We start from the raw sequence: 14,899 nt of genomic DNA, 5'->3' as shown, positions 1-14,899 counted from the left end.
TAAAATATTTAAAAATATATATATGTGATTACATTAGGATGGCAAAAGTTAAGATATAAACATAAACATGTAAGGGGGAAACATATCACACACAGCTAACTTAAACTTTATAAAGCTTTTGTGCTTCTTTGATCTTTTTTCTGGTATGCTTCCACTCCATTTCCTTCCTCCCTTTAAGCTGTCAAATTCTTCGAAGGAAAGACCCATATACAAATAAAATAAAAAAATAAAAATACACTGATTTCCTACTATGTAATCAGCACAGTGTTGTAAGAAATAAAATATAAAAAGAAAACTACCTGCCTCTGCATTGAACTGCCTGCCTGCACTGTGTTTCTGCCATCTGAGCCTGCCCTTATAAAGAAGTTCCTGGAATCTTATTTCAACCAGTAGAACTGAAGCTTTCTCCATCCCATCAGAGCTACACAGCTATAACCCCATCAGCTTCTTCACCAACCAATCAAGACAGTGCCTTTTGGACCAATTAAATTTCAAGAATTTGAAGTCCTCATTTGCATAAGGACAGACCAATCAGGTGCCACGAGTGGGGACTTCTGTCTATTATAAGTCAGCTCTGGTCTGGCTCCAAGAGCACACTTTCCCTTTCCACCAAAGATTGCTGTTTTCTAGGGTAGGTTAGCTAAAACAGCAAGATGCCCAGCTGGAGCAGACCAGATCAGAGCAGGACAAAGAGACCAGAACAGAGTGGAACAGACCAGCCAGGAACAGAGCATCGATGTCTAGCCAGAGAGAAGCTTGGACCCAGGGCCACTCACCCTAGGGCTGCCTCACAGCTGTGCTGTTTTCACAGCAGTGCTGTATCATGATTGAACTGTTTTGCATTGAATAAAGTTTCCTTCTTTACCTCACCCCAAACTGTGGATTCCTGTTAGCATTGAATTGGCACCAATGACCTTTGGTTACACTTCCAAAGAAAACAGTATGAAGGGGTAATCAGGAGAGAGCAACCTTACAGCAGAGAACCATGACAAACACTACCTCAGCCAGGGGTGATAAAGGTTAATATTAACAGTGATAAGTCATGTTAACAGTATGTACACTTGATAGGTAGGATATGATGAAAATGATACTTTACCTCTCTAGCTTCCCTCCCAAAAACCCATAATCCCAGTCTGATCATGGGGGGGGAAAAATCTGACTAATTTCAATAAAGTGGGTATCCTACAAAATACCTGACTAGCCCTCAAAATTGTCAAAGTCATCAAAAACAAAGAAAGTCTAAGGAACTGTCACAATCAAGAGGAGGCTAAGGAAAGAAAACAATTATATATGGTATTCAGGATGAAATCCTGGCATAGAAAAATAGTTCATTAGGTAGATACTAAAGATTCATCATTAGATGAATGGTTAAATGAAATGTAGCATATACATGCTAAAAAATATTACCATAAATGGAATGAAATTCTGATACGTGCTACAATATATCACTAGATGAACTTGAAAACATTATGCTGAGTGAAGTAAGCCAGACACAAAAGGAAATATATTGTATGATTCTACTATGTGAAGTATTTAGAATAAGCAAATTCAGAGACAGAAAACAGAATTTACCAGAAACTGAAGGGAAAGAATGGGGAGTTATCTTTTAATTGGGTACACCTTGTGGTTAGGATGATGAAAAATTCTTGAAATAGATAGTGGTGATGGTTGCTCAACACTGAGAATGTAATTAATGCCACTGAACTACACGCTTAAAATAATTAAACTGACAAATTTTATGTTACAGATATTTTGTCACAGTTTTTTTGTTTTATTTTATCTTGTGACAGAGACACAGAGAGGGACAGATAGGAACAGACAGACAGGAAGAAAGAGAGATGAGAAGCATCAATTCTTTGTTGCGGGACCTTAGTTTTCATTGATTGCTTTTTCCTATGTGCCTTGACCAGGGGGCTACAGTAGAGCAAGTGACCCCTTGCTCAAGCCAGCGACCCCAGGCTCAAGCCAGCAACCTCTGGGCTCAAGCCAGCAACAATGAGGTCATGTCTACAATTCCACGCTCAAGCCAGTGACCTCATGCTCAAGTTGAGCCCGCACTCAAGCTGGATGAGCCTGTGCTCAAGCTGGCAACCTCGGGGTTTCAAACCTGGGTCCTCTGAGTTCCAAGCCAACGCTCTATCCACTGTACTATCGCATGGTCAGGCTTTATCACAGTTTTTTAAACTAAGAAAACCTAAATAAGTTCTAGAGTTTAGTTAGTAATAATAATGTATCAATATTGGTTCATTAATTGTAAAAAATGAACCATACTAATGCAAGATGTTAAAAATCAAGGTAATTGGGTATAGAATATATAAAATATTTCTCCACAATTTTTCTTTTTCTTTTTCTTTTTTTTTTTTCTTTTCTGAAGCTGGAAACGGGGAGAGACAGTCAGACAGACTCCCGCATGCACCCGACCGGGATCCACCGGGCACGCCAACCAGGGGATATGCTCTGCCCACCAGGGGGCGATGCTCTGCCCCTCCGGGGCGTCGCTCTGCTGCGACCAGAGCCACTCTAGCGCCTGGGGCAGAGGCCAAGGAGCCATCCCCAGCGCCCGGGCCATCTTTTGCTCCAATGGAGCCTTGGCTGCGGGAGGGGAAGAGAGAGACAGAGAGGAAGGAGGGGAGGGGGGTAGAGAAGCAAATGGGCGCTTCTCCTATGTGCCCTGGCCGGGAATCGAACCCGGGTCCCCCGCACACCAGGCCGATGCTCTACCGCTGAGCCAACCGGCCAGGGCCCACAATTTTTCTATAAATCTAAAAGTGTTCTAAAAAGAAAAGTCTATTTTAAAATTTCACAATATATAAAATATCAACTCATTATGTTGTACACCTGAAACTAATATATTATATTCAATTAAAAAAATAAAACACATGAAGATGAAGAAGCAATTTCCCAAAGGGCGGGGTAGTAAGTTACAGTTATCAGAGTAAGTGCAGGAAAGATGATGGACAGACAAAATAATAACAAACCGAAAGGCAGTTTATTATTTCATGCATTTAATACTTAAATAAGAACAACAAAAGAGGTACACAAAACTAGATTACCATATGTTTAAGAAAGAGTTTTAAAATATTAAGGAAAAAATATTAAATACCTGACAAAAAACAATAAAACTGTGATTCAAGATATTTCCATATTGCTTCTTTATTGGCATCCTCACTTGCAATTTTCTTTGCTTTTATGTAAGCATCATCGACTGTGTGATTTATCCTTAACCATATTTTCACTGTAGGAGTAGGATCCCATTCCTTTATAGATAGGCTGATTAGACTAACAGTCATTGTATTTGATATATTAGAAACAGGTGACTTCTCTTCTCTGGATGTATTATGTTCATCTTTGAAAAACCCCACCTTAGAGAGAACCCTGATTACAAGTGCCATTTTAACACCAGTTCGCCAAACTCAACAAAAAATTAGGTATTGGTTCTGCCAAACTAGTGTGAACCGGCTGAATCCCACCACTGTATATGTATGTAAAATATATATAAAATCATATTGGAAAACACCAAGAAAACTTATGAAGCCCCAAGTTAACAAAAAGCAGAGATGCAGGTCCTGTCATAATTTGGTAGCAGTATAATAGGCATGGCCTCTTTGAGAAACACTTGGCTAATATTTCCTAAAGTTAAAAAAAATTATATATAAAATATATATTAATAATATAGCCTGATTAGTGGTGGTACAGCAAATAGAGCAACGACCTGGGACACTGAGGTCCCAGGTTTGAAACACCAAGGTCACCAGCTTGGGCACAAGCTCGTCAGCTTGAGCAATGGGATCATAGACATGATCCCTTGGTCACTGGCTAGAGCCCAAATGTTGCTGGCTTGAAGCCCAAGGTCACTGGCTTAAGCAAGGGGTCACTGGCTCAGAATGAGCCCCTAGTCAAGGCAGGAATGAGAAACAAGCAATAAACAACTAAAGTGACGCCACTATGAATTGATGCCTCTCATTTCTCTCCCTTCCCCTGCCCCTGCTTAAATAAAAATAATAATACTGTAATAATATATATATACCTCCTTTGACTGAGTTATTTCAGTGCTCAAAATTTACCCTGCAGAAATTATATATGAATACTCATTACAGTTTTATAGAGAAAAACTGGAAACAGTCCAAAATTATACCAATGATGGTTAATTTAACATAAATATTATTATGCAAAATGTGGTAGATGTATATATAATGTCATGAACAACTAAGAAAAATAATATTAAATAGCAAATTTTTAATATTTTAAAAGAAAGGGACTAAACTGGGTTAGTACTATTTAACCTGAGCTCTTCTACTTAAACTTCAAGAGACCCAAACCTGAATGCAAAATTGTGTTTATGTACATGTGAGTGCATTTTCTGAGGAGAGTCTATAGCTTTTACCAAACCTTAAAGAAATATGTGGGCCCTGGCCGGTTGGCTCAGCGGTAGAGCGTCGGCCTGGCGTGCGGGGGACCAGGGTTCGATTCCCGGCCAGGGCACATAGGAGAAGCGCCCATTTGCTTCTCCACCCCCACCCCTCCTTCCTCTCTGTCTCTCTCTTCCCCTCCTTCAGCCAAGGCTCCATTGGAGCAAAGATGGCCCGGGCGCTGGGGATGGCTCCTTGGCCTCTGCCCCAGGTGCTAGAGTGGCTCTGGTCGCAGCAGAGCTACGCCCCGGAGGGGCAGAGCATCGCCCCCTGGTGGGCAGAGCATCGCCCCTGATGGGCGGGCCGGGTGGATCCCGGTCGGGCGCATGCTGGAGTCTGTCAGACTGTCTCTCCCCGTTTCCAGCTTCAGAAAAATACAAAAATAATATATATATATATAAAAAAAAAGAAATATGTGGCCCCCAAAAAGGGTCACAGAACAATCACTAAAGCACCCCCCCCAGCCACTCTGAGTATCTGAGATACACTGTTAAGTCATACTTAAGTGAGGAAGTCTTTGGGAAGGAAAGAAAGGCTCTAAATTAAACTTTAAGGAAATATTAAATGTTTCTATCACAAAACACATTTTTTATTTCAAGACTCCTACATCTAAGGGTATGAAGGAACTTATTCTTCAGATGAACTCATATTCACTAGGTAATTACAAACCTCAAACAGAAATTACAGAGCAAAAACAGTCTTCAAAATGTATGATGACTAGTTCATACTGAAATTACAGTTAACATAAGATCATACAGAAGCAAAAGGAGGCAAAGACTAAGTAGTAGTTCCATTTGACAAGTCAAGTAGCTATCATGGACTATAGTTAGTATTCATACATGTAAAGGTTCAGGAGCTATACAGTCTTTTTTTTTTAATATTTTATTTATTGATTTTTAGAGAGAGGGGAGAGAGAGAGAAGGGGGAGGAGCAGGAAGCATCAACTCCCATATGTGCCTTGACCAGGCAAGCCCAAGGTTTCGAACCGGCAACTTCAGTGTTCCAGGTCGATGCTTTATCCCACTGCACCACCACAGGTCAGGCAAGCTATACAGTCTTAACTAAAGTTTGTTCTTTTAAGACAAGCAGGTTCAACTAAGACATAAATAAGTTAGGTCTTATACATAGTTTTGTGGACTTTCCTTAGGCAAAAACAAAAGTCAGTCTTTTTTCCTGATGCAGATGGGGGTGGTCCAATATTTCTGGAACTAATCAATTATAAATTAATATTTTAAACATTACTGCCATTAAAATCAATGAGATTTAATGAAGACTGGGATAAATGAGTAGTAATAGCAGGGATATTCTCTATCATAAAATGAAAATAAACTTAACAACAGTGGATTTCAACATGGAGATATTTTGTCCCTTAAGGAACATTCGGCAACATCTAAATACATTTTTAATTACTAGAACTGGGCAGGTGCTGTTGATGTATTGCAGATAGAGGCCATGGATGGAACTAAAAACCTTATAGCCCCATCTTTCTACCTACCCACAATGCCAACAGTGCTAAAGGTGAAAAATCTTGCCTTAGAAGTAGACTGCGGAACCAATGAATCTATGCTTTGAGATAATTAACTTTAGTAAAAATCCTAAATCAATAGGGTTTGCTTATTTGTTTAGAAATATTGACACCCTAAATAGCATGGGATCTACTGAAGTGACACAATTTTCAAAAAGTGTTATTTAAAAGAAAATTATTTCGATTTCCAATTTATCTAAACCTTTGAAATTTTGCAAAAGCCATAGGCAAAAAATAAGAAAATGAATTAATGCTAACAGAAAAGTTTTATACATATACATATCCTATGACTCTCACAAACAATACTGAGCAAAAGAAACCAGTCATAATCATAAATTTTGCATGTTTCCAGTTATAGATAGTTCAAGAACAAGCAAAAACTTATCTCTAATGTTAGAAATCAGAACAGTGATTTGATTCCTTCAGAGAAAAAGGAGAAGGACCGATGGGAGAGAATGTAAGGGAAACTTCTGGGATGCTAATAATTTTGTATTGCTTAATCCAGGTAGTAAACAGCTGTATTCACTTTGTGACAGTTCATCAAGCTGTGTACTAATAATCAGTGCAACTTACTGTAGACAGATAACACTTTAACAAAAATGTTTATTTTTTTAATGTTACATATTTACACCCAAAAAATTTGGGCATCTGGACTCAGAAAGCTAAATTAATATTTACTGCAAAAGTGAAAGTGTTTTGTTATACTATAGGCTGCCTTCCAAGAATTCAAGAAGGATGACACCCCCAGAAAGCTGTAAATAAAATATTCAATATTCATACAGCATTCACTGTACACTTAAGTCACTCTATATTCCTCCTCACAAATGCAAAAATTTGACAAACACAAATGCAGTTGAATTTATTCCATGAGCTGTATTTGGATTATTTCCTCCAATGTTAAACTGTGAAATGTTATCAGAGAACAGCTCTGTGAAACATACATAATGCTTTCTCTTTCCTAATTCCACATTTTTCCAAAGTTCACCCAAACTAAACCCCTCTAGGCACTTAACTCCTTAGGATTTCTCTCCAGACTGCTTGTAATAGTGCCTACTACTGCTTCTCCCAGTATCCACTCTCACAATCCACTTACACACACACACACACATACACACACACACACACTTCACATTAAAGCTCCTTCCCAAGGATAGTCTTCCCTCTCCCTCAAGACTTTTACCCTTTGCCAGCACCTCATAAATACGATCCAAATCTCACTCACCTTAAGCTAATATTCTCCACAAATTCGCTTCCCAGGCTTTTAAATCCTCTTCACACACACACACACACACACACACACACACACACACACACACACACACACACCAGGCTTTTAAATCCTCTTCACACACACACACACACACACACACACACACACACACACACTTTCCTGTATTCAGATCCATCCCTTTTCCCATTCACCCCTGCCCCAACCCCTTTATGAATCTTTCCCAGGTACAATAGAAATTGAAAGTTGGAGAAAGTTTATGCCCTGTGCGAAGGTAACTGCTCAAATCTCAAGTCTCCAGCACACAACCACGTGCATGGGCTAGAGTCAGATGCTGGATTCTGAAACCCAGCCCCACCACTTACTAACTGCAAGTCTTTCAGGGAGTGATTTTGCAACTTTAAGCCTCAATTTCCTGAACTACAAAATGGGACTAACAAAAACAGCTATCTCTTATTAGAGTTATGATAATTAAATGAACTACCAGCCGTTTAGCACAGAGCACAAATCCAACAAGGTAAACTCTCAATAATTGACAGTTTTTCTGAGGTCCCCTTTTTGGAAGGACTAATAAAGAAGATGAAAGGTTCTTTCTTGGAGTCTATTTAATGCTACCGTTCCTTTAAAGTCTCTTCTTGGGGGACAGAAGTAGGGCAAGGGAAATACAGAGGTAAGAAATACTCTACAGATATGTGGGTGATACAAAGGATTTTGTCAGATCCCCAAACTCAGTGCTCTCTCTATCCCTCTAATAGGTGGATCCAAGAAGCTATCAGACTCTTGCAAAAGGATGGGGACACGGATATATTGTACATATGCATCTAATCCTCCTTCCCACAGATACTCGTTTGAAGAAATGAGGTAAGAAGAGACCCTTAAGTTGCTAAAACGCGTTCCTTGGGGGTCTGAGGTAAGAAAGGAAACCCCAAAGTCTCAAAGAATTTATCTTAAGAAGTTGAGGGAAGCCGATTAGAAAAGATCAAAAGTAAATGCTAGAAATCTTAAAGACTCCTCGATTCTCCCGTAGAAAAGAGCAGCAACTGGAATCTTCGCAAGTGGGCTAAGAAAGGAAAAGAGCAGTCCCTGTCTCTCCGGGGACACCAGGGCTTCCCCGGGTTTCTCCCTAGGAGGGATTAGGGGGAGGGTCTCCGCAAGGGAATCCCCAGCTGCCCACTAGGGGAAAAGGCGGACTCCGGCCAGGTCCCCAGGGAGTTTCACTAGGTCTCTTCTCATCTCTTCACAGCCCAACTCCAGTAACGGGATTTCTCCTCCGACTCCGGAATCTTCCAGAGGTTGGGCCATCACTGGATCCCTCCCCTTACAAAACCTGCAGATCCCCCCGTCAGTCCTCTGAGTTCTCCGGGTCACTTCGCGGAGTCTCCCGGTGGCAGAGGGACAGCCCGCCGCCCACGGGATCCCCTCACGGGCCACCTCCGGCCCCTTCCGACTGCCGCGAGCCCGCAGGGTTACCTGCTGAGACCGCAGCTCCACATGCAGGGCCCGCGCAGCAGAACCGGGAGGCAGCGCGGTGGCCGGGCCCGGAGGCGGCGGGGGAACCGGGCCCCCGATCGACGCTGAGACGCTCATCTTGACCCAGGAGCCGCCAAGCGGCGGGGCCGGCGCTCCTCCGGCATCCGCCACCACTGCTGAACCGCGACCCGCAGAGCCCCTGCAGTCGAAACACCAGCCACCGGCGGGGCAAGATTGCTCTACCCCACCTCCGGCCGCCGCCGCCGCTGGCTAAGGAAGAGCCATATTACCGCAGTGCAACCTCCACCACCCCGCCGAGACCTGGCTTGCTCATTGGTTCAGCTCCTACAGGGGCGGGACTCAACAACAGACAGAAGACGCGCTATTGGTGAAATGTCTGTCCATCGCCTAGAATGGAATGGGGGCGGAGGGACTCGAGGATGGCCTAAATTGCCTCTGTCAAACCGGGGTGAAACCTAGGGCGTTGCTTCTGTTTTTTCTAAGTCTAATTGGCTTTTCGCTACCACAGGGCGGGGTCTCCTGATGGAGCCGCAAAAGCCATTGCTCTACGTCGCTGTCACTTGTCAGTAAAGGGAAAGGGGGCGGAGTCTTGATTAGGTAGAGGGTGAGCTTGGGCTCCGGTGTCACGTGCAGGCGGCAAGCGAGTCATCTGATTAGAGAGAGTCAGTCTTCTGAGCCACTTCCGCCCTAACCTAGTTGCCGTAGTTACCGGCCTCTAGAAGAGGGCGGGGATCCTCGGCGCCAGCTGGGTCGCGAAAACTGCTCTGCTGTTAGTTGTAGGCTCCCTAAACACTCTTTTCCTATAGTGCTGCGGTCAACGTGCTGGAATTTGAAAAGGAATACTTTGTAGTTTGGCAGAAAGATACCAAGCAGGGTGCACTAAGACCAGAAACCTGTCTGGAAGTCCCACCAGCTCTCCCCATGACCAACTCTAACTAACCTACAGGTCCATGCCCCTCCTCTCACTCCTCTCACCGTGCTGAACTGCACGGTGTGCCCGGCACCCAGGAGTCTTTCATCTCTACGAGGGGGTTGTTTATTACTGTCCCTAGAATGCCTTTGCTACTTTTCTACTAATGTTTATCCATCAAATCTCATCTGGAGCAGGGATCCCTTCTCCCAAAAAGCTTATCTGATTTATTCTGTGGCCCTGATATGGAATCTTGCCTCCACCATATTTCTAATTATTCTATGCATTGCCATTGCCTTTTTTTTTTAGTTCAGCGAGAGAAGGGGAGGCAGAGACAGACTCCTGGATGCGCCCCGACCAGGATCCACCTGGCAAGCCCACTAGGGGGTGATGCTCTGCCCATCTGGGGCCCTTGCAGGATGCAAGCAACAGGAGCCATTTTTTAGCGCCTGAGGCGGAGGCCATGGAGCCATCCTCAGTGTCCAGGGCCAACTTGCTCTAATCCATTCTTGGCTGCAGGAGAGAGAAAGAGAGAGAGAGAGAAAAAGAGAGAGAGAGAGAGAAGCGAGAGGAGGAAGGGTGGAGAAGCAGATGAGCACTTCTCCTGTGTGCCCTGACCGGGAATGGAACCAGGGATATCTCCCTGGGGCAACACTCTGCTTGCGAGCCAACCGGCCAAGGCTGCATTGCCTTTTAATGTGTGCAATACACACATGTAGACTCATACATATATATACTAAATTCCTCAAGAAAAGGGACCTTTTCATTCATCTCTGGATTCCCAGTGTCTGACAATCTAGATGTTTTTGTTTCTGAAGTGAAAGCCATCTCAAATGCCACCTCTTCCATAAAATTTCCTTGATTACAATGATAGTGTCTACAGCAACTGTGTCTATAATAGCATTGAGTTATTCTACAGGATATTGATCTGCCTTTACAACCCCGCCACCCACACACTCCCCCCACTGCGAATTTCTCCACCACTTGGACTGATGTAGCTCAAAGAACACAATATTTTAAAGTCAAAAACAGCAGAAATCAAGCACTTCTGGAATCTTTGCTCTGCCACCTTCTAAATATGTACTCCTAGGCAAACCAGGTGTCCTCTCTCAGCTTTAGTTTTCCCACTTAAATATAGTAATAGGATGGCTGTAGAGATTAAGTAACTCAACATATATAAAATGTCCAGTTCAAGACCTCACATATAATTGCACTAAAAATATTTTATTAAAAGGTAAGCACACTATCTTTCCAGGGTGTTAAGAAACCTAAAGACACTTTGGATCTGACCCCAGGGCTGGCTAAGGTGAATGGCACACTGTCTCCTATTCTGAAACATTGAGTGCTTCCTGCTGGCTAGAGCCTAGGGTGTATATGGTCAAGTGTTTATCAGGAAGGGAATAGCTGGGAAATCCCAAATCTCATCTGGTTCAACTCATGCAGTGCCCACATCTGGTAGAGTTTCACAGAAATCACTTTTCTGTTTCCAAGCAGTATTAGTTTCCTGAGGATGCTATATCAAATCATCACAAACTGGATAGCCTAAAACAGAAGAAATGTCTTTTTTCACAGTTCTAGAGGCCAGAAATCCACAATAAAGATGTCAGCAGGGCCGCGCTCTCTCAGAAGGCTCTAAGGGAGAGTTCTTCCTTGACTCTTTCTTCTTCTGGTGGCTCCAGGTATTCCTTGACTTATGGTTACATAACTCCAATCTCGACCTTCATCTTCACATGCCTCCTCTCCTTCTTGTGTCTTCTTTTTCTTATAAGAACAGTTGTCTTTGAATTTAGGGTCCACTCAGATAATCCCAATCTCATTTGGAGATCCTTAATTGCAAAGACCCCTTTTCCAAATAAGGTGATGTTCACAGGTTCTGGGGGTGAGTATGGACTCATTTGGGCAGACTGGGGGCGGGCAGAGGGGCATCGTTCAACACATTACACAAGTTAAGAAAATGGGTCTGGAGAGACAACAGAGAATCACTTCTTTTGGGAGTCAGCTCTGAACATTAGCTAACTTTATTACTTCATTCAGTCAACAGATGTTCACTGAGGGCTTCTGTGTGTCAAACTCTTTGCTAGATGTTGAGAAATCAGACTTAGACTAGTCTTCCCTACTTGTAGAGGAGTTTAGTAGTAAACAAAGAGTGATAATCCAGTTGTTGGGTACAAGGTCTAAGGACAGTCCAGGGGCTATGGGAGCCAGAAAAAAACAGATTTTTGCAGAAGAAGGGACATTTAAACTGGGTATTGAAGAACCAATAAGATTTCACCAGGCAGGCCTGACCCAAGAGGTAGCACAGTGGATAACAGCATCAGCCTGAGATCCTGAGAACCCAGGTTAGAAACCCCAAAGTCTCTGGCTTGAGCACAGGCTCACCAGCTTGAACGCAGGGTCACTGGCTTGAGTATGGGATCATAAATATGACCCCATGGTCACTGGCTTGAGCCCAAGGTTGCTGGCTTGAGCAAGGGGTCACTGGCTCAGTCGGAGCCCCCCCAGTCAAGGCACATGTGAGAAAGCAATCAATGAACAACTAAGGCACCACAACTATGAGTTAATGTTTCTCATGTCTCTCCCTTCTTGTCTGTCTGTACCCTGTCTGTCCCTCTCTCTCACTCTCACTTAAAAAAAAATCGACCCTGGCCGGTTGGCTCAGTGGTAGAGCATCAGCCTGGCATGCAGTAGTCCTGGGCTCGATTCCCGGCCAGGGCACACAGGAGAGGTGCCCATCTGCTTCTCCACCCCTCCCCCTCTCCTTCCTTTCTGTCTCTCTCTTCCCCTCCTGCAGCCAGGGCTCCATTGGAGCAAAGTTGGCCCGGGCGCTGAGGATGGCTCCATGGCCTCTGCCTCAGGTGCTAGAATGGCCCTGGTTGCAACAGAGCAACACCCCAGATGGGCAGAGCCCATGGTGGGCATGCCGGGTGGATCCCAGTCAGGCTCAGGTGGGAGTCTGTCTGCCTCCCTGTTTCCAACTTCAGAAAAATACAAAAAAAAAAAAATCACCAGGCAGGTTGGTAGAAAAGGATATTCCAGCAGAGAGAACAGGATCCATTTTTCACATGCCTTTACGGAGGTTCAACTCTGCACCAGAGTGATTATTGGGCACTGGAAATACAGGCTTCAAGGAAACATCCCTTTCCAAACCTTTCCATTCATATGCCATAAACACTAGGAGAGCTGGAACTCTTACTTAGAGGGACACAGCAAAGAACTGAAATACCCAGCTGTTAGCAAAATATTCAAAGTACTGTAATGATTATGAAGTGTTTAGCACAGTGCTTTGGATATAGTGTTCAATAAAGGCTACCTATCATTTCTATATGTCCTGTTTCATTCTGAAAATTCTTCTATTATTTTAGATCCTATTCCATAATAAGGCTGTATTTGTTTCAACATAAACATATTTAATCACTTACAATTAAATAATTAAGATATTTATACAGTGCTATATATCCCCTACAGAAAAATTTACCCTAATTTAAGAAGCATAAATTCTAAGGTAGCCAAGTACAATATACATACAATAATAGAAGAAGGATTACGGTTGATAATGAAATGATCCACTCCACCGGGGACGGTGGGCAACATCAAAGCAGGCTTCACAAATGTCTTGAAGGATGATTAGGAGTTTGATAGAAGAACAACACGGGGGAGGGGATAGAACTGTTTAGTTCGCCCTGGCCGGTTGGCTCAGCGGTAGAGCGTCGGCCTAGCGTGTGGAGGACCCGGGTTCGATTCCCGGCCAGGGCACATAGGAGAAGCGCCCATTTGATTCTCCACCCCTCCGCCGCGCTTTCCTCTCTGTCTCTCTCTTCCCCTCCCGCAGCCAAGGCTCCATTGGAGCAAAGATGGCCCGGGCGCTGGGCATGGCTCTGTGGCCTCTGCCTCAGGCGCTAGAGTGGCTCTGGTCGCAATATGGCGACGCCCAGGATGGGCAGAGCATCGCCCCCTGGGGGGCAGAGCACCGCCCCTGGTGGGTGTGCCGGGTGGATCCCGGTCGGGCGCATGCGGGAGTCTGTCTGACTGTCTCTCCCTGTTTCCAGCTTCAGAAAAATGAAAAATAAAAAAATAAATAAAAATAAAAAAAAAATAAAAAATAAAAAAAAAAAAAGAACTGTTTAGTTCATGGATGACTGGTGTTTTAACAGCTAACTATATTACCATATGGGGTACTGAAATCAAACATTCAGTTTGCAGAGCCAAAAAGCCAAAAAACCTACCCTAATCCATGTTGTTCTTCTTCTACTTCCCTCTTTATTCTCCAGATCTCATAGACACAATACATTGGAAAAATAAAAGCAAGGTAGGGCTGATTGGTCTTTTGATCTCTTGAACTTAATTAAATTAAAACCTATCCCCATTCTTTCACTTACTTGTTTAGTCAAACATCCATCAGACCTTTACCAGGTGCCCAGCCCAGGCACTACATTTACAGAGATCATGCAGATAGAATCTCTTGCTTTTAAAGAGTTGGCAGATAATTTCAGTACAAACAGTAAATGCAATCATTAAGATGATATATAAAATATAATGGAAGCTCAGAAAAGGAAGTCACTCACTGCAGTGTGTTGTGCAGGAAGGTTTTCTAGAAGAGAAAGATTATTCTAGGCAGAAGGAACAGCAAGAGCGAAGGCATCAAAGCAGAGGGCATGGCATTTGTGTTCTTTAACATGGTTGAAAAAAAAGGTTGCATGGGGGAGCAACGAAGAGGCTGGAAGTGGAAGACCAGGGAGAAAAACCTTACTACCAGGCTAAAGAACTTGGGCTGAAGCCCTGGCTGGTTGGCTTAGTGGGAGAGCATCGGCCTGGCGTGCGGAGGTCCCAGGTTCGATTCCCAGCCAGGGCACACAGGAGAGGCGCCCATCTGCTTCTCCACCCCTCCCCCTCTCCTTCCTCTCTGTCTCTCTCTTCCCCTCCCGCAGCCAAGGCTCCATTGGAGCCAAGTTGGCCCAGGCGCTGAGGATGGCTCCGTGACCTCTGCCTCAGGCGCTAGAATAGCTCTGGTCTCAACAGAGTGATGCCCTGGATGGGCAGAATATCGCCCCCTGGTGGGCATGCCAGGTGGATCCCGGTCAGGCACATGACGAAGTCGGTCTGACTGCCTCCCCGTTTCCAACTTCAGAAAAATACAAAAGAAAAAAAAAGAAGAACTTGGGCTTGATCTTAAGTAACAGGAAGTATTTAGAAAGATCCTCATGCAGCCCTGCAGAGGCAGCTTTGAAGGGGCAGAACCAGAAGAGCAAGACTCTTGCAGAAAGCCAAATGAAAATTATAAAACAAAGAGGCCAGCCCCAAAGAGCCTGTACATACCCAACAAACATGAGAGACAGGTT

The 14,899-nt window shown here is 43.8% G+C and overlaps 1 protein-coding gene across 4 annotated transcripts in view; it reads right to left on the bottom strand.

The window, feature by feature from the left end:
* The window catches only part of UVRAG (UV radiation resistance associated), a 352,369-nt gene extending 343,428 nt beyond the window's left edge, over positions 1-8,941 (bottom strand). For all 4 annotated transcript variants that reach the window (XM_066368977.1, XM_066368987.1, XM_066368997.1 and 1 more), the window contains exon 1: positions 8,633-8,941. In XM_066368977.1, the coding sequence (XP_066225074.1) occupies positions 8,633-8,749 (117 nt within the window). In that variant the 5' untranslated portion in view covers positions 8,750-8,941. The remainder of the gene's footprint in view (positions 1-8,632) is intronic.
* Positions 8,942-14,899: the final 5,958 nt, after the last annotated feature.

Source organism: Saccopteryx leptura, chromosome 1 (assembly GCF_036850995.1).
Source record: "Saccopteryx leptura isolate mSacLep1 chromosome 1, mSacLep1_pri_phased_curated, whole genome shotgun sequence".
NCBI lineage: Eukaryota > Metazoa > Chordata > Mammalia > Chiroptera > Emballonuridae > Saccopteryx > Saccopteryx leptura.
The sequence above is the reverse complement of the archived record's forward strand: the minus strand, read 5'-3'. Positions and strand labels throughout refer to the sequence as shown.